Below are 21,091 nucleotides of genomic sequence, written 5' to 3' on the forward strand. Positions count from 1 at the left end.
ACATTCAAAATAAATTGTGATTTTTAAAAAAATGTCACATGCTTCAGCTGGTCTCATACATAGTCAGATTTGAACTTATTCTTACTTTCAGCATAACTGAAATGGGCATGTCAACTGAAAATACCTAGAATGAAAATAACGACATTATTTCAACAATAGACAGACAAGGAAGAAAAAAAAATCAGCCTTCATATTGAAGTCAGTTAGTCCTTTTTTAATAAATTTGAAGTCATTCATCAACAAATTTCATATTATATCTATCACTCAATTCTGCTGTTTTTTTATGTCAAATAATACCCCCAAAATTACAACAATGTGCTTAAGCAAAATTGGATTTTAAGTGATCTTTACAATGAAATGAAGTAAACGTGGGAATTGATCATGACAGCAATTGCCTATTCCTACTAGAATAATCCTGTACTTACCTTGAACACACTCACTGACTCGTGAAGTGGAAATAAGAGACAAGAATGACAAAATTGTTTCTGGTGCTCACCCTAGGGAGAGACATGGTAAATGAGTCACTCTCCGGGAGGTCACTGTTTACCCAGGTGTTGGGAATTTCAGGAAAACATGGCACCTTTCAATGCAGTAGAAGAGGTAATAATCAATCCAAGGCACACTAGTTGTGTCCTGGGAAAATTTAATCCACCTAGGCAGTTCTTTGCCCCATAATTCCCCTGACCCACAGCTCACATGAAATGAGAGCCGGAATCTATTCCACAAGTAACAAAATACTTCACTGTTCAGTTTTGTTTACATTAAAATGATCAGAAATAGTAACTGGTTTTCAGGTGAAGAGCTAAAGTAAGAATTATGGGATTCCAAGCCAGGAGATTCAAAGTTGGACACATCCTTTTTTTTTTTTTAGAAGACACCATTGTGGGAAAAACACCAATGGGATTCTCTACGAGATGCTGAGAACGAACACCTACAGCTGCAGTGGGCCTGTCCCCTTAAAGCCAGTCCCCAGGTCCTGCTATCACCTCTGAGAGGACAATCTCCTTGGTGAAAAAGTTAATTCCGAAGCTGGGCGGGGAGAAGTGGTGATGTCAATGACTGAACGTGTCCGAAGTTCTGAGTGCTGGCATTAGGAACTGCATATATACATGGGACAGAACACTATCATGACATACACCAAGGTCACTTAGAGGGAAACAAGTGGGTCACGATATAGACAACGAAACCCCTCCACAGTCCTGGGGCCAGTAGACAAGAACAACACGTGTTGTAAAGATTCCTCGGTCATATCCATCTTTCTCTGTAGGAATTTTATGTAGTAGGGCTCTGGAATTGTCTCAAGTATATTCAAATACGGGCAGTAACAAACTCATAACAAGATTCTCCTATAACCTGTGAGCCCCTGTGAAGCATTTTTGGAAAGACAGGACTACTTAGAAAATTAACCTTTTATTATGTTCAGTTGTGAGAAAGAGATATCATTAGAGTCCAATTTCAACTTTTCTCTCCTTACTCAAGAGGTCTGGATGAGGGCAACAACCACCTCACGTTACGTCAAGGGTCCGGGTTCAGATTCCCCCACACACCGCGCTCACTGGCTCCAGGAACTACTGTGCAGTAATCAAAGGACGCTGTAACAGAACAGAGAACCAACCTCGACTCTCCTGCGGCACACAGTTCTGCTCCTTAATATTTCTCACAACTTTTAAAAATGGAGAAGCTATAAAATAATTTTATTAGAAGAGTAATTTTCTTCTAAAATGAAGTAAAGCAAACACATACCCAAGGATCTCAAAAAGTTTTTTTTTTTTTTTTACAGAATATATGTATGTATGTGTGTGTGTTTGTGTGTGTGTATGTGTAGTTACAAACACTATTTATAGTATAGCTATTATGTTTAACATCATTGCAGTGTCTACAAAGTTGTGGATCCCAGTCTTGGTGCCAAATGCATATAAAAAGCTCAAAAGCTATTATGACTATACCATGCAAATTTATATCCAGAAAACCTTGGGACATAGACTGCTGTTCTTCTGAGCCCCATGGAGTCTCTGCCTTTGACAGTTGGGTACCTCAACTATGCATCAAAAATGTTTTGAATCACTTTTCTCCCAGATAGAATTAATGTCACAGTTCTGAATATATAAACTGGACATTAAAATCAATCGCTGACACTTTTGTCCATATTCATGCGTATTTTAGGGTCCCTCTTCTGCATGTGGACCTCACTCCTTGAATCACTGATACAGAAAAAGATACCTGAAGTATTGAAAGGGATAAGGTCTACACAATGTCCTTTTTTTTTTTTTTCTCTCTTTAACATGTTAACAATGATAAGGTCACTTACAAGGTTTTTTCCCAATCTGTTTAACTTTTAGGATCCCCCATTATTATCCAAGAAAAAATTGTCAGAAAAAAGCCAAGGAACAAGAAAACACTTGTCTCCAGATAAAAGTAAAACCAGAGAGCAGTGGTTGGAAGAAGATACTGAAGAAAAAGATAAGAATGAAAGGGAAGAAAGGGTATATAACTGGTCACTGCTTCTAGCGTGAGACTTTGTGGTGGGTTTGACCTGCTACAGACATGACAGATTAAAGGTCATCAGCCGCCAAAGAAAATCAAGTAGTGGTCAGCTCCCGGGGATGGCCTATGGCACAAATCCCCACAGGGGGGATGGAGCCCCAGTCTGTGGGGAAACTGAGGCCAACTCTGCGAATACCGGGCAAGGCTCTGGTCACTGGTTTTGGATAGAACAGAAAGGGTGAGGCATATGTGGCATTTTGGGATAAAGTATCAATTTAGCAGTTCTTTCCTGAATAGTTTGCTTTTTTGTTTCTCCAAATGCTTAACTTCACTGTGACATCTGTTTGCACAACTGTAGTCATTTCAGTTTATGGATGCCTGTGATAGAAATATTGTTTACAAAAAATATATCATCTCTTTTTTTTTTTCTTTAGAAAGATCTCATCTAAATAGTAAGTTAAGGTTGCACCTATGAAACCGGTGCACCTTGTCTTGTTTCTACGAGCTTTAAAAAGTCCAAATACTGATGAGGCTGTGGGCTGGAAGGAACCAAAAGTGACTGTGTTTGTTGTCAGGTTGCTCTCCTTTGCCTCAAGAGAACGGTCATGGGTCCCTGGGTGATGCGTGGTGTGGACTGGTCGTGTTCCTGCAGCATCCTAGTTGCACTAGGAGTAGTTGGATGTGCTTGTGAAACATGTCAGATACAGAAATAAAAGCATGAGGATGTTTCTTGGTTTCTGAAACTGAAAAGAAGTGTTTTCACTTCAGTGTTAATTCTAGAGAACAGAAAGTAGTTACATCACAGAAAGAAAAATATGACATTGCATGCTGCCATGATAGCAAGCATAAACAAAATCTTGGAAAATATACATATATATATGCATATTATGCAAATGTATTTGATATTAACATACAATGTTATAAGAGTGATTGATAACTTAAAAACAAGGGGGAAAATCATCCTAGGTGGTTTTACCTTAGAGTAACAAATAACCTGAGACGTCTAAGCTTTCCATTAGATGCCAGGCCTAGCAATCCATAAGAGATGTGGAGCACGTGTTCAGTGATTGAAATGTCAACTCAACGTTGCCAAAATGTGCCACCGTGTCCCACAAGATGGGTAAGCTGATCTACTCCAAGTGAGCAAAGAAATACACTGGACAGCAGAGTACTTACAATGAAATGCCATCCATCCCCGATGGGCTTTCCAAAGATGGACATGCAGACATCAGCGTGGGCTCTGCCTATGTTTAGGAAACAGGTGAGCACGCACCAGAGGCTCACTGCACCCACGGAACCAGTACAGAAAAAGTCTGCCCCACGAAAGCAAACCCCATCGCCAAGAAAGCCAAAAAGCCTTTGCTTAATAAACTGAAAGAGTGGGTATGAAGTGTGACTCGTTTTAAACTAGCAATACCACTGAATGAGTTTTTGAAGAAGTTTCTTCCTGATTTTTAAACTAAAACATCTATCTTATGATAATAAAAGACACATTTTGGGATGATATTGTGTTTCGCGCCCTCATTCTCAAGGCATAATATTTAGACAATGCTTGTCCCTTTCAATTAAAAAAGAAAAAAACTATGACTTTCTTTAATATGCATCCTGTGATTGAATTGTCCATAGCTGCAAAATGTATATATGTATGTGTATTTGTCTGACATACACATGGGTACTCACACCTGTGTGTATAAACATATACACATACATCCTCATATACACGTGTATTTTATATATATGCTGAGAAAGTTCACATATATATACAATTGCGTATGTATATATGTGTGTATCTGCGTGTGTGTGTCTGTGTGTGTGTGTACAGGTATAAAAACTTGACAGGCAGAGTAATATTTCACTCAGTGTTAAATGAAGTCTTTGAAAAATCAAGTACAGTCACTCAGTTAACATAGTACAGCCAATAAACTAAGTTGAAAAGAGAAAAAGTGAATGGAAACACGATCCGGGACCATCTGTCTATGGCATTCACGTCGGTTAGATCAGGGATTTTAATTTTGAGCTGTGAAGACCTCCTCCGTAGATGGGTCTTCTTGTGCGGGACGCTTCTGTCCATGTGTCGCCCGTGCCCTTCCCGAGGCATGCTCTGCTTCCTGTACTGGATTCCTGAGTTGTCAAAGGATCTTGCTGAATTCCGGGTATCACCAACGCCGCCGGCAACCTCGTTCATCTCATTGTGAACCTCCAGCGATGTTAACAGAATATTTCCGTGAGCATCCACCTGATTGGAAGGAAATACACATGCTTAGATAGCTAGCGTAGCATGTCAATAAACCTAACTTCCACATGGGACAGGACAGACTTGTGTCATTCTATCAGGTCACATATACTATGAGAAACTGCACATCGAGCAAGCCCAGCATTTTGTTTTAGTGTAAAGTGTCATTTTGTGGGCTTAACTGCAAGTTAGAAACTTCTATACTCTCCTATTCGGAAGTCAATTGGTCCCCTTTTTTGATGATAACAAAAATACCCAAATCACCATGAAGATACAAGTGAGTACTGTGATGAATGGACACTCCTGATGACTTTGCTGGATCTTCTCACTCAATCCTGGTCCTGGCAGAAGACATCCTTTTTAACTGCTATATTTAAGACAGGCTAGAGTCCCTTCTCACACTGGAGCCAAACTTAAAAAAAACATTTTATTTTGTGCTAAATATAGCTTCAGACCTTTCACGATGATACCACTGGCCCATTTTATTTGTTGGTCTGCCACAAAACTTTCAGGGATCATGTCTGAGGCTAGGCCTTAAGGGAGAAGTTCAGGAGGTGAGGAGGGGAGAGAAGAAGCCCAACACTAAGAGTAGGGGCTTGTACAGGAGTGCAGGCAGGATGGCCCCAAACCCCAAAGTGACCCAGACGCAGGAAGGGTGATCAACATCCAGTGGCCATCAGACCCTGGCACAGAGGCACCAACAAAGACTCAAAGATACCTCCATCATGGTTTTGGTGAAAGTTGCTCAGTCACGTTGGACTCTTTGCGACCCCATGTACTATACAGTCCATGGAATTCTCCAGGCCAGAATACTGGAGTGGGTAGCCTTTCCCTTCTCCAGGGGATCTTCCCAACCCAAGGATCGAACCCAGGTCTCCTGCATTGCAGGCAGATTCTTTACCAGCTGAGCCACATGGGAAGCCCAAGACCACTGGAATGAGTAGCCTATCCCTTCTCCAGCAGATCCTCCCGACCCAGGAATCGAACCAAGGTGTCCTGCATTGCAGGTGGATTCTTTACCAACTGAGCTATCAGGGAAGCCCCAAATGATAAATAAATCCATGGAGTTCTCCAAGCCAGAATACTGGAGTGGGTAGCCTTTCCTTTCTCCAGGGGATCTTCCCAACATAGGGAATGAACACAGGTCTCCTGCATTGTGGGCAGATTCTTTACTAACTGAGCTATCAGGGAAACCCTACCATCCAATTATGCTTGGGGAAGGAGAGACGTAGTCATTAGGATGTCACCCCTTTCTCCCGAGCCATTTGAATAAATTATGCAAAAGGCACTTTGCAAACAGAGAGAGGATATAGCCTGAATTATCCAGGTGTGCCCAATCTAATCATATGAGACCTTAAAAGCAGATAATTTTCTCCAACTTGAAGCAGAAGAGAAAGCCAGGACATGGCAGAAATTGAAAGCCAGAGGAATTGGAAGCATAAAGAGTAGATTTGCCCTTGATTGAGAGAACTACAGGAAAGGCCTGGAAAGAAAGGGGGCAGCTTCAAGGAGCAAAGACAGGCCCTGGCCCACAGCCAGCAAGACCACCTCAGTTCTACAACCACAAGGAACCATGGTATCCAATGAGCTGAGCCCTACTGTACTCAGACTTCTGACTGAACCAACTATGAGATAATATTTGGGTGTTGTTTTAAATGTTATGTTTGTGGTAAATTGTTATGGCAACAATCAAAACTAGTACAGGAGAGAAGAGGGAAGATTTCAGAGGGGAGATGAATTTGAACTGGGCCTTAAAGAATGAGTACAAATTTCTCAGGCAAAGAGCCAGAGAAACACCAAGGCACAGCCTTGAAGGGTGGCTGAAATGTTTTGAAAGGAGCAAACTAGTTGAGTGGGACTGAAGTCCTGGAGAGAACGGATGCACACACTCAACTCCTGGCCCACACTCAGGGGAGAGAGAGGAGGTGACTGTCATTCTCATCCCTGTCATCCTCATCTGCTTATCACCTTATCATTACAAGAAAGAACACCTGATAAATGGGAAGCAGATCAGAGTCGAGCTATTAAAAGAATTTCCCCTTTACCCTTTAGGTACTGAGAAATAAAAGTGACATATTTCTGAAACCCAACTGAAGCAGCAGAGTAAAGAATAGAAGATGGGTTTGAAGGGAGAAAGTGAAGAGACAGACCCTAGCTGGTGTGCACTGCACTGGCCTCTGTTTTTGAGGGCAGTCTGGGAGAGAAATGCCAGGAGGTAGTGAGTAACTGCTCCCCGCCAGCTACTGCAACCCATTCCTGCATGTCCTCTAGGTGACGCTGGACGCTCAGCGATGTCTCACCACCGCCTGGTCCCTTCTGCATCTCGGCAGTTAAGAAGGTGGGAAGGGAGTGGAGAAGTTACTCATCACCCTGCTCCCACCTGGCCCTTCCTAAGCTCCCTGGAGAAACAATCACAATGTGGACTCAGGGCACAGCAGCCGGCCCACATTAGCCTGGCTGGGTTCAATACCCCCCAGCGTCTACTGTCCCCTGGAAGTGGAAGCAGTCAGTCTGGCGGTGCTGGGAGACACAAACAGACCACGATCACACCATGTGCACTAGGGAGAAGGCTTTTTATGAAGACCTGTTCTTGGGGAAGGAACAGAGTGAAAGAAGAGCAATAGTTCTATTTTCTTTTTTTTTTTTTTTTAATTCAGTCGAGGGAAAAATTTTAATGGTGCTTGAACCTCAAAAGTACTGGGAATAATAGACCTTTGTAAGAACCTGTGTTCCATATCTGTTCTTTTCATCATTTCTCAGTAAAATCCTTATAACAAAAAAGTCAATTTTCCCATTTTGGGGATCAATGAAGTGTCTGGTGGTTTGGAGCTCAGTCATGTGGGAAGGAGCACCCTGACAGGTAAATAAAAATATGGCTGAAACAGGAGGAGACAGCAAAGGAAAGACCAGCAAGGGACTGGGCAATAGCACGTCCTCCACAGAGACCACCCAGGAGCTGTGGGTGTGCACCCTCTCTAAGAAGGGGGTGATCTGGACCTGCTTCAGAAGCTGTGGGCAGTTGGCTCTTAAGGCAACACAGAGGTGAGTGTGATGGGTCAGATGAACTGGGCTTTACCCAGAGGCACAGAGGAGTAAGAGAAGGTCCTTGTCTCAAGGAGAAGAGCTTCAAATAATCAGCAAATGCAGTTTAGAAGACATTGCATATTTATTACTCTTAAAGCACATTTTAAAATAAGGCCTACAATGCCATCTCTTTCTAGTTACTAAAAATGCCATATGCAAAGCTCCTTTTATCAAAATTTTGGGATTATGATGCTTTTGTAGAACAAAATACCAATTAAAGAAAAGTCTTTTCTTAAAGAAGAAAGTATTTTGTGATACATTTATCAGGATGGACTTTGGTGGTTCTAATGACTCAGATTTTCACCTGGCTTTAAAAATATGTTTATCTGTTTTACTAGAGGAGGGCATGGCAGCCCACTCCATATTTTTGCCTGGAGAATCCCGTAGACAAAGGAGCCTGGTCTACAGGGTCACAAAGAGCTGGACAAAACTGAGTCACTGAACACACATCTATTTTATACATAGTATTGTAAAGTAATAACCTATCAAGGAAAAGAACCTGGAAAAAAATATGTATACATGTACGTAAAGCTAAATCACTACCCTGTATATCGAAAACTTATACAATATTGTAAATCAGCTATACTTCAATAAAAATTTTTTAAATGTAGTTTTAATTTTTTAAAAACAGGTATGCTTATGAATGGTTCTCCCTTCCTCTGACTCTAGGAGAATGAGAAAACACGTGGGTTCAGTGGTACCAAACTGATGACAAATATCACTCATTTATGGACACACATTCCCTGGGCACTTACCACATCCAGCTCTGGCACAAACTTTGGTAGATGCAAAGAATGGGATGGCATCTAGGTCATAAGGCCCAGTGAAATGTGGCCTGCCATCTCCTGAGCATAGAGCATATGCCCTGGAGGTTGGAAGAGCAGGGACAAGACCACCTGCATGGAGTGGAGAATGACAGAGGCATGATGGGAAAAAACGGTAGACAAAATCAGGATAACATCATAGAGAAGAACATCTGGCTTAAGTTTTGAAGGAGGGTAAGATGTGGACGAAGAAGAGGGATTCTGAGATAAGAGAAAGGCAAAGAGATAGTAAGATATATGGTGATTCCAGGAAGCCCAAAGGGAGAGTGAAAAAACACAAAAAGTAAGGTCAACTGGATGTTGAATTGATTTTTCAAGACTTAATGACAAATCTGTATGAATTCTGTCTTCCCTCCTCCCTTTGGCCAGTTTTGTGCAGTTGGGAAAGAACTTCAGAAAGGCGAGTCTAGGTCTGCACCCTTGGATTCCAGTAAAGGAAACCCACCCTGAGAGAAGCCGAACTCAAGGTCATCAACATTTACAAAGTTGGGGTGCCTGGGTGCTCTGATACCTGTGGCTGCCTTGAAGCCGTGGGAGAACTAATAATAACTGCGTCACTCCATTTCAGAGTGAGTGAACAGCTACATTATTGTTCCATTATGTTGAAAGGAACTTGAATATATATATGTAATAGATATGGAATTAGTAAGACCTCAGAGTAAATCCAGAGAAGGCAATGGCACCCCACTCCAGTACTTTTGCCTGGAAAATCCCATGGACAGAGGAGCCTGGTAGGCTGCACTCTATGGGGTTGCGAAGAGTCAGACACGACTGAGCAACTTCACTTTCACTTTTCACTTTCATGCACTGGAGAAGGAAATGGCAACCCACTCCAGTGTTCTTGCCTGGAGAATCCCAGGGATGGGGGAGCCTGGTGGCTGCCATCTATGGGGTCGCACAGAGTCGGACACGACTGAAGCGACTTAGCAGCAGCAGTAGCAGCACAGTAAATTAATTTGGCTGTTTTTGACACAGTTTTACCTTTGCATAGATTTTATTTAAACATGAACCAGTGTGTAGAAAATTTACATCAAAACAACTAGAAGGTATTTTTTTATGCAAGAATTAAAAGGTTACTAAAATTCATTGAATCTCAGAAACCAAACATTTAAAAAAATATTTCTAGAAGAGATGCTAATCTTTTCCTATCATTTAGAATTTAAATCCTAGCCTATTATACAGAGTGAAGTAAGCCAGAAGGAAAAACATAAATACAGTATACTAACACATATATATGGAATTTAGAAAGATGGTAACAATAACTCTGTATACGAGACAGCAAAAGAGACACTGATGTATAGAACAGTCTTATGGACTCTGTGGGAGAGGGAGAGGGTGGGAAGATTTGGGAGAATGGCAATGAAACATGTAAAATATCATGTAGGAAACGAGTTGCCAGTCCAGGTTCGATGCACGATGCTGGATGCTTGGGGCTGGTGCACTGGGACGGCCCAGAGGGATGGTATGGGGAGGGAGGAGGGAGGAGGGTTCGGGATGGGGAACACATGTATACCTGTGGCGGATTCATTTTGATATTTGGCAAAACTAATACAATTATGTAAAGTTTAAAAATAAAATAAAATTAGAAAAAAAAAAAACAGATGGGATTGTGAAAATGCTCTGTATAGAATGATAGTGATGACTCATAATTTCTAAAGCGTTTCATGAATACCACTTATTTTGAAAATTTGTCTTATATCTACTATAATTAGATTTCAATGTAGTTTTTTCTTCTTGCTCTATAACCCAGAAACATTCAGAAATGAAAAACATCTCCTGTGGAATGTATCCTAGAGGGATTTTCAGTTTCTTCCAAGAATCTGTCATCAGACTGGCACACTGTTAATATCTTATTCTCTACTTAAAGCTTCAAAATAAGTAAAATACTCTAGTTTTAGGAAAATGAGGAACTATTTGTCATGTGAGGAACAAAATGTTGCTCTGTAGTAAGAGGAATGGTGTCAAGCCTGAAGCCCTGATTCCTTGGCAAGACTTTCTGCCACTTCATGAAATTCAAATACCATTTGAACAACGTGAAAAATATCATAAGGCTTGTAACTATTAACACATGCATTACAACTGAAGATGGTTGGTTCTTAGTTATAGAAACAACCCAGGAACAAACAGAAGCACAAATAAATAAGGTCAGAATTTTCATTGCACCACTGGTCTCAGGAGAAACTAAGTGACTATGTGAACACCGCCACTAAGTTAATATAAGGGAAATCTATACTCATGGTCTGACATTAAGTTCAATAGCATCATAGGCAAGTTGGTGGCCTGCAGAGCCCCTGCAGACACTGCTCTGAGATCTCTTACAGGACACAAGGAAAGACAATGATGGTGCACGTCCTTGGTGTCACCCAGTGTCTATCAGCCCAAGGACAGTCGCAGCCCCTGAGCCGCTTGGTTCCCAGGTATGACAGAGGTGCCATCTGAGGACACTGCTTGTCAGACCGATGAACAATCCCAAGAGATATCACTGAAAATGAATGAGTGAATGAATAATTACATTCATTAATTGTATGTAAATAATTACATACAATAATTAGAAAGGACTCTTGATACCATGGAAAATTCTTCAAGAGATGGGAGTACCAGACCACCTGATCTGCCTCTTGAGAAATCTGTATGCAGGTCAGGAAGCAACAGTTAGAACTGGACATGAAACAATACACTGGTTCCAAATAGGAAAAGGAGTTCGTCAAGGCTGTATATTGTCACCCTGCTTATTTAACTTATATGCAGAGTACATCATGAGAAACGCTGGACTAGAAGAAACACAAGCTGGAATCAAGATTGCCAGGAGAAATATCAATAACCTCACATATGCAGATGACACTACCCTTATGGCAGAAAGTGAAGAGGAACTCAAAAGCCTCTTGATGAAAGTGAAAGTGGAGAGTGAAAAAGTTGGCTTAAAGCTCAACATTCAGAAAATGAAGATCATGGCATCCTGTCCCACCACTTCATGGGAAATAGATGGGAAAACAGTGGAAACAGTGTCAGACTTTATTTTTCTGAGCTCCAAAATCACTACAGATGGTGACTGCAGCCATGAAATTAAAAGATGCTTACTCCTTGGAAGGAAAGTTATGACCAACCTAGATAGCATATTCAAAAGCAGAGACATTACTTTGCCAACAAAGGTCCGTCTAGTCAAGGCTATGGTTTTTCCAGTGGTCATGTATGGATGTGAGAGTTGGACTGTGAAGAAAGCTGAGCACCGAAGAATTGATGCTTTAGAACTATGGTGTTGGAGAAGACTCTTGAGAGTCCCTTGGACTGCAAGGAGATCCAACCAGTCCATTCTGAAGGAGATCAGCCCTGGGATTTCTTTGGAAGGAATGATGCTAAAGCTGAAACTCAAGTAGTTTGGCCACCTCATGCGAAGAGTTGACTCATTGGAAAAGACTCTGATGCTGGGAGGGATTGGGGCAGGAGGAGAAGGGGCCGACAGAGGATGAGATGGCTGGATGGCATCACTGACTCATTGGACGTGAGTGTGAGTGAACTCCGGGAGTTGGTGATGGACAGGGAGGCCTGGTGTGCTGCGATTCATGGGGTCACAAAGAGTCGGACACGACTGAGCGACTGATCTGATCTGATCTGATCTTGAAGCTGTTGGCCTGTACATAGCTCCATTTCTGTTTTGCCTGAAATTTGTGATTCTTTACTCACTTTCTTTTCATTCATTCAGATCATGTGATATGAAATTTGGGGAGATGCATTTCTACTTTAAAAATATCACTAAATTCTTAGGTGTGGTCAGCAACATTTTATAAGTATAGTTGATTTATAATGTTTCAGGTACATAACAAAGTGATTAAGTTCTCTGTCACTCTTTACACACACACACACACACACATATATTCAATAAACATACTCTTTTCCATTATACATTATTATAAGATACTGAATATAGTTCCTGTGCTATATAGGGTCCTGGTTGTTTATCTATTATATATATATATATATAGATGTATATCTATATATATATATATGGAGAAAACAATGACAACCCACTCCAGTACTCTTGCCTGGAATATATATATCAGTGTATGTATGTTAATCCCAAATTCCCAATTTATCCCTCCCCTCTTTTTCCCCTTTGGGACCCATAAGTTTATTTTCTATGTCTGTGAGTTTATTTCTGGAAATAAGATAATTTTATCATTTTTTAAAGATTCCACATATAAGCGGTATCCCATGATATTTGTCTTTGTCTGATTTACTTCACTTAGTGTAATACTCTCTGGGTCCATCCACGTTGCTGCAAATGGCATTATTCGGATCATTTTTATGGCTGAGGAATACTGCACTGTATACATGTACCACATCTTTATCCATTAATCTGTTAACGGGCACTTGGGCTGCTTCCATGTCTTGGCTATTGTGAACAGTGCTGCTATGAACACTTGGGTGCATGTATCTTTGCAAATTAGAGTTTTCATCTATTCTGGATATATGCCCAGGTGTGGGATTGCAGGATCACATGGCAACTCTATTTCTGGTTTCTTAACAAACCTTTATACTGTTTGCCACAGGGGCTGTACCAATTTACATTCCCGCCAAGAGTGTAGGAGGGTTCCCTTTTCTTCGCACCCTCTCCAACATTTACTGTTTATAGATTTTTTTTTTAATGATGGCCATCCTGACTGGTATAAGGTGATACCTCATTGTATTTTTTATCTGTGTTTCTCTAATAATTAGCAGTATTGAACACGTTTTCAGGCTGGCCATCTAGTCAGCAAAATTTTTAATGTTTACCTTTAACAGTATCAAATATGCATTTAAAACATGCATTTGTATGCTGATTTTAAACTGTAAGAACTGATATCTATAATTACAGATTTAAAAAAAATATGAACATATAAAGGCTCTAAGAAAACTGTTGAGAAATTGAAACAAGTTTTCAGGAAAACAAACAATAAAAATGGACTCATGAATTTTCTTCTGCATCTGATTTATAATATATTAGTTCTACATTCTGCTTAATTTTGACTGTGGATTTAAAGATTTGGGGGGTTTTGTTTCTGTTTTAAAATTTAAGCTTCACTCAAAAAGATATTTCTGTAGCACAACAATTTAACCTTTGTAAAGGGCATCATTTAGAAGAAATCTAAGCCTGTTTAAATTATGAGGGAATTTGGAAAAACAGCATTGTATGTATCTGTGTGTCTGTGTAATGGAAACAATAATAAAGCGATGAATTCTTGTTTCCTTGGAAACGGTGTGACCAAAGCACACTGTGTGTGCACAGGAGGATGTGGACTAATTTGGAAACACACCAGCATGGCGCTAAGTACACATTCCAGTAAGAGATTCAAGGGCATGCTGCCTGCGAAACCCTGATTTTATTCACAAATCCTGGTTCCTTCGACCAACTTTATGTGCCACTGAAAGGACAGGAGCCATTTACAGTCATTTAACCGCCTTCACTCATTCATGAACACCCAGGGACCTATTCTGACCACTGGAAGGCCACGGGCACCACACTCCTCCAGGGAGCTGCCACACCCCTGCGAGAGGTTTGGGTCAGTGACGCACTCAGAGCATCAGAAAGAACAAGGAAACCTCATAAACCTGAGAATAAGTGAATTTAATAAGAAGCATTTAAAAGTAAAGAAATATAGGAACAAGCCCAATATGTCCATCGGTGGAGGTGCATTTTTCAAGACTTGAAGTGATGCAACAGGTAAAAGATAAAGACAAAATTTTATACAGAGACAACAGTGTGCTTTCACTAAAACAGTGTTTATAATTGCAAGGACATATGGTTTTTATTAATAAATGGAAATGACATCTAATTGCAAAGTTTGTAATTGGAAATATATGAGTGAGATGAGGCGGCTTGACTGCTTGGTGCCCTTTTTCTGCATTCAGACCACTAGACCATCCAGGTGTGACCTAAACCGTGTCCCTTATGATCACACAGTGGAAGTGACAAACAGATTCAGGATTAGATACGATAGACAGAGTGCCTGAAGAACTATGGATGGAAGTTCGTGACATTGTACAGTGATCAAGACAATTACCAAGAAAAAGAAATGCAAAAAGGCAAAATGGCTGTCTGAGAAGGCCTTACAAATAGCTGAGAAAAGAAATGAAGTGAAAGGCAAAGGAGAAAAGGAAAAATACACCCATTTGAATGCACAGTTCCAAAGAATAGCAAGGAGAGATAAGAAAGCCTTCCTCAGTGATCAGTGCAAAGAAATAGAGGAAAACGTTAGAATGGGAAAGGCTAGAGATCTCTTCAAGAAAATTAGAGATACCAAGGGAACATTTCATGCAAATATGGGCACAGTAAAGAACAGAAATGGTATGGATGTAACAGAAGCAGAAGATATTAAGAAGAGGTGCCAAGAATACACAGAAGAACTGTACAAAAAATATCTTCAAGACCCAGATAATCATGATGGTGTGATCACTCACCTAGAGCCAGACATCATGGAATGCGAAGTCAAGTGGGCCTTAGGAAGCATCACTACGAACAAAGCTAGTGGAGGTGATAGAATTCAAGTTGAGCTATTTCAAATCCTAAAAGATGATGCTGTGAAAGTGCTACACTCAATATGCCAGCAAATTTAGAAAACTCAGCAGTGGCCACAGGGCTGAAAAAGGTCAGTTTTCATTCCAATCCCAAAGAAAGGAAATGTCAAAGAATGCTCAAACTACTGCACAATTGCACTCATCTCACACGCTAGTAAAGTAATGCTCAAAATTCTCCAAGCTAGGCTTTCAATAGTACATGAATGGAGAACTTACAGATGTTCAAGCTGGATTTAGAAAAGGCAGAGGAACCAGAGATCAAAATGCTAACCTCTGATGGATCATTGAAAAGCAAGAGAGTTCCAGAAAAACATCTATTTCTGCTTTACTGACTATGCTAAAGCCTTTTTAGCTTTTGTGAGATCACAACAAACTATGGAAAATCCTTCAAGAGAGGGGAATACCAGACCACCTTTCCTGCCTCCTGAGAAATCTTTAGGCAGGTCAAGAAGCAACAGTTAGAACTGGACATGGAACAACAGACTGATTCAAAATTGGGAAAAGAGTATGTCAAGGCTGTAGATTGTAACCCTGCTTATTTAACTTATATGCAGAGTACATCACGTGAAATGCTGGGCTGGATGAAGCATAAGCTGGAATCAAAACTGCTGGGAGAAATATCAATACCTTTAGATATGCAGATGACACCACCCTTATATGGCAGAAAGCAAAGAACTAAAGAGCCTTATGATGAAAGTGATAGAGAAGAGTGAAAAAGCTGGCTTAAAACTCAACATTCAGAAAACTAAGATCATGGCATCTGGTCCCATCACTTACGGCAAACAGACGGGGAAACAATGGAAACAGTGAGAGATTTTATTTTTGGGGGCTCCTAAATCACTGTGGATTGTGACTGCAGCCATGACATTAAAAGATGCTTGCTCCTTGGAAGAAAAGCTATGACCAACCTAGACAGAATATTAAAAAGCAGAGACATTACTTTGCTGACAAAAGTCCATCTAGTCAAAGCTATGTTTTTTCCAGTAGTCATGTATGGATGTGAAAATTGGACTATAAGGAAGGCTGAGCACCAAAGAATTGATGCTTTTGAACTGCAGTGTTGGAGAAGACTCTTGAGAGTCCCTTGGACTGCAAGGAGATCCAACCAGTCTATCCTAATGGAAATCAGTGCTGATATTCATTAGAAGGACTGATGTTGAAACTTGAACACTTTGGCCAACCTGATGAGAAGAGCTGACTCACTGGAAAAGACCCTGATGCTGGGAGGGATTGAAGGTAGGTGGAGAAGGGGATGATAGATGGTGAGATGATGGATGGCATCACTGACTCAATGGACATGAGGTTTAGCAAGCTCTGGGTGTTGGTGATGGACAGGAAGTCTGTCATGCTGCAGTCCACGGGGTCACAAAGAGTTGGACATTACTGAGCAACTAAACTGAACTTCCGGGTTCAGAGCCCATGGGTCTAGAGCAGCTCCCAGCTTGGCCACTGTTGCCTATGGCTGCCTGCCTGGCATTCTGCAGAACATAGCCAGCAGGGCCTGGCCAGGGTAGATCCATGAGAGCCCTGGGACAGCACACAGCTCCTGCCCTCACTAGAGACCTTGAACCAGGGCAGATGAGAGAGAGCACTGTCCATGCCATGTGAAAAACAGTGCCATGCTGGCTATCACATCTGTAATTTGACCACTGAAGGAAAATTGCAACATTCTGGAAAATGTTTTTGCCTGTCAAGTTTGGGCCCCACATGCCAGAATTTCATTCATTCTGATATCTTTCGTTTTCTTTTCATATTTGGAAACTGGTAAGTTTTTGGCTTCTCCAACTTTTGCACCAACTTTGCTTTTCAATAAAACTCAGTGACTTGCAGAGGCCACATTTTAGGCTACGGTCAACAAGCCCACATCACTCCTACTGAAAGGCCATGATGCTGCAGGGCTGGGAGTCTGGGAAAGGCAGGGGCTGTGGGGGATGGGGTGGGGCAGGGTGGCCTACCCGGTTGCTGTCACCCTTTGAGCGGTCATTCTTCGCCTTGGCGTTCTTTTCTGCAAGCTTCTTCTGCCTTTGAGGGCCTCTTCCAAAGAAAATGTAGTTAACAAAGGCATACTCCAGTAGGGCCAGAAACACAAAGACAAAGCAGCCCATGAGGTACATGTCAATGGCTTTGACGTAGGGGATTTTGGGCAACGTCTCCCGAAGGTGCGTGTTGATGGTTGTCATGGTCAGCACGGTGGTAATCCCTGAAAGAGAAACAGGAGCGTGAGAGGCTGCTGTTCTGCTGCTTAGCTCCTCACTCCTCACTTTCCTGCTTTACTTTCTCAAACAGCTTTAAGTAGTTGGAAACAAGCGATTGAAAACTATTGGGTGATCTAAATGCAATAGAATACAAAACATGGTTTGGGCAGCAGGTCACTCCTCAGGCTAGGGAGCTGACACCTCTTCCCCACCCCAGTTGGGAGGCATCTCCCATCCCACCTGACCCACAGGTGGATGGAGAGGTGTGGGGGCAAAGCAGAGGTTGCCCTGCATGAAAGCTGGAAGAAACGAAAACAAACCCAGAATTTATCATAAAACACTAAGTGTCTGGATGAGAAGCTTCCAGGAAGAAGAATGAATCTGTGGAGAATCTAAGACGGTTATCTGTGGCCACTAGAGAAGAAAACAATTCTTACCATACAGCCTTAGAGCAAGGGTAAGGAAGTGAAAGTGAAAGTGAAGTCACTCAGTTGTGTCCGACTCTTTGAGACCCCATGGACTGTAGCTTGCTACGCTCCTCCGTCCATGGGATTCTCCAGGCAAGAATACTGGAGTGGGTTGCCATTTCTTTCTCCACAAGGGGAAGGAGGCAATGACTTAAAGCTACTAAGGACAGGATCCAGCCCTGAGTGCAAAGACAGGGAATGTTTGAGTGAAGTTCTGGAGAACAGATTACTTCACAGAGCAACTTCCCCCCTCAGCTAAGAACAAGGTTACAAAGCTGCCTCAGGACATGGTGGTTTCAGGCAAAGGCTGATGATTTTATTCAAAATATAGCATCTTACCAAGCTCTGGGGCAAGTGATCTGTTCTCTCGTTTTTTTTAATGTCATTGTTTTGAATTCTTTAGTTAGTATGAATAATGTTAGGTGAATAATGTCATTTTCCCCCTAAGGGAACTATGTTTAGTCTCTAAAAATATGTAAGGACCATATTTTGTAATTCCCCCACAGCAATGGGCATGTTCTTAGTGTACAAAGATTCCATACAGGATGATCTGAAGCCACAGAGAGCAGGAGACTCATTGGCCCCTGACAGGACCAGAGTTCACTGAGCTGAGTGAAGCCACATATGAGGGAAGGAACTGCACCACTCACTTCTCAGTGGCGGGCCTTCCTGCTGCTGACTTGCTCTCTCTGAGATAGTAACTTTTGAAATATTAAGAAGTCTCAAAAAAGCAAGGCAGTTCCAAAGAGCCAGCTCTTTTCTATCCACGAGACTGATGCTACAGCATGTGACTACTCCTGTGTCTTCTGGGACCCAAAAGAGGGCCGTGGCTATGTGAGGACTCTTCCAGGTGAGAACTTCAGCCATGGTCCTTCAGCTGCAGTCACCCAGAAAACCAGTGACGTTCCCCAGGCCGGCAGGTGGGGTAAGCCTGAGAGGCCGGACACATGGGCTCTCCAGACCTCATCTCTGAACCCCCTGGAGCCCCACTCAACTTTCGGAGTGAGGGGCTAGGTTTTTTAAGTATCTTAATCTGATGCCCTCCAGATTCCCATCCCATCCTTGGAGGAGCACCAGAGTCCAGGGCTCCCCTCGCTTGGGACCTCCTGGAGAAGTGAGCCCAGACTTCTGTCCACATGTGCTGAGTTGCCGGTAGGAGGAGACGAGGGAAAGAAGGAGCAGAGGACCTATTTTCATGTCTGACTATAAACCAGGGCTGTCAACGAATCTGTGGAAATCAAAGATGTCAGAATATTTTAAGACTTCTCTAACATGAAATTCATGTGCACCTGGGGACTTTTAAAATTTGAAAATGGCAATGGTATAATTACAGTTTACAAAGAAGTGCAAAACCCCATGTGGATGCCACAAAATCAGGTGTTCTCACTATTATCCAAAATTTTGTAATGCTGCTGCCATAACTTATTTTTTCCTTCCAAATGGACTTTGGAAAGTGCTCTGCTTTAGTCATTGCTTTGGCTCCAGATGACTGCTCTGAGTGGACATGTATCAACACAGGCCTCAGTAGATATCCCCAGAAAATGGGCTAAAGGAACAGAGCACAGGGAGGGCCAGCACATGTCAAGAGCCCTCAGCCTGGCAAAGCTGAAAGGGGGCAAGGCCCTCAGCTCTGGCTCCAGGACCCCTCAAGAGTAAGGTTTCATGGTGAGTGTTCCTTGGCTTTCCACTTTGGGCTCACATGACCTCTTAGACTGAAAGGCCACTCAGTCTCTAATTCCTTGTACTGTTTTCCTTCCCATCAAGGTAACTGTGGTTCACGGCCTGAGCAGTAGAACCACGTGGACCTGGGCTTTCAGCCCAGCTCTACCATGTCCCAGCGGTAGGACTTGAGTGAGCTTGATGGGCCCACAACTGTGGTCTAAAGCTGCTGTGAAATGTAAACGCCATGGTGAGACTACCAGTAACTGGTGTTGTTAACACTCACAACAGCAAATGCTATCATTATCAGCATCACAGAAAAATACATTTTGTGGTAGCCTCCAGTTTCTTGGCGGGAGACCCAATTCCTGGCAGCCTCACCCTGAACTTCCACTCTCTGAATTCCGTCCAATGGCAGAATGGGAGATGGCCGAGTGGTGCTTTTTCTGTTCTTCATACATTTACCGAGATGTTAAGTCTTGTTAATTATTAGTCTCAAACTATTTCTCATTAATAGTATGTCAATAAAATATATTTGAAAACTGCATTTATAAAGATGATAATGAAATAAAAATGTAATTTATATCATTTGATCTAAAGATACGTCATTTTTCTCCTTTGTGACCCAAATCATGTGGCCTAAATTATTTCAATATAAATTTTCATTTCCAGAAAGACCAATAGTTTTGAGGAAGACCATGTAATTACAACTCCCAGCTTTGTAGTCTGGTGGCTTCTAGCACTAACAGTTTAATAGATGTGGGTGTCAGCACTCAGCAGCAGAGGCATAAGATCCTAAAGCACAAGAACATCTGTGCAGCACAGGTGGGTGAAGAATCAGCATTTCCCTTCAAGTAGAGAGACAGTCCCTGACGACTCCAGATTCAATAGTGCCCTGAGCCAGAGGGGTGTGTCAAGGAGGTCTTCACCGAGCATCGCTCCATGCAGACCTGCACCTCATTTAGAAGCAGGGAGCACTCACCACCATGCAGCCATTCAGGATGAAGGCAAACAGCACTCTGAGCATTTCAAAGGATGTAGTATATGACAGGACATGTGGAGTGGGCGGGGTTGTGTTGTTCCCCAATAAAAGCCCCCAAACCATGGTCCTATCCTCTCCAAGAGGCACTGAACACATTACCATCTTAAAGGTTTTGAGAGATCCCTCAATAAGAATGATTAAAAATAATTCTTGCTGAGCTTTTAAAAACATCCATTATTTATACAATGAAACAGACCAAAGAACTCTTCTGTACACTGTCTATTGACACCGTAGAAATCACCTGTAGTGGTTAAAAGCTTTAGAGTCAGACCAACTGGTTTAAAATCTTTCTTGGGACACTCAATATTATATGACGTTGCACCAGTTGTATAGCTTTTCTGTACTTCATGCCCTTCTTTGTAAAATGGGGACACTGCCCATTGGGCTGTGTATCTTCTGTATCATAGGTCAGGTAACCATTTTCACAGGCTTGCACAGAACTTGGCACCTGAGTATTTGGTAAGTTGCAGCATGATTACTGTTCTTGGTGTTATTCAGAGTTCATAAGCTGATGACACACATTTCCTTAGCCAAATGGAGTTACTGTGCTG

General features: G+C 41.9%; 1 protein-coding gene across 1 annotated transcript in view; it reads right to left on the reverse strand.

The window, feature by feature from the left end:
* Positions 1-215: 215 nt before the first annotated feature.
* GABRB3 (gamma-aminobutyric acid type A receptor subunit beta3) overlaps positions 216-21,091 on the reverse strand; it is a 290,891-nt gene continuing 270,015 nt past the window's right edge. The window contains exons 8-9 of the mRNA XM_070358243.1: positions 17,133-17,377; positions 216-4,720 (exon numbers count right to left, since the gene is read on the reverse strand). Coding sequence (XP_070214344.1) covers positions 4,382-4,720; positions 17,133-17,377 — 584 coding nt within the window. The 3' untranslated portion in view covers positions 216-4,381. The remainder of the gene's footprint in view (positions 4,721-17,132; positions 17,378-21,091) is intronic.

Source organism: Bos mutus, chromosome 21 (assembly GCF_027580195.1).
Source record: "Bos mutus isolate GX-2022 chromosome 21, NWIPB_WYAK_1.1, whole genome shotgun sequence".
NCBI lineage: Eukaryota > Metazoa > Chordata > Mammalia > Artiodactyla > Bovidae > Bos > Bos mutus.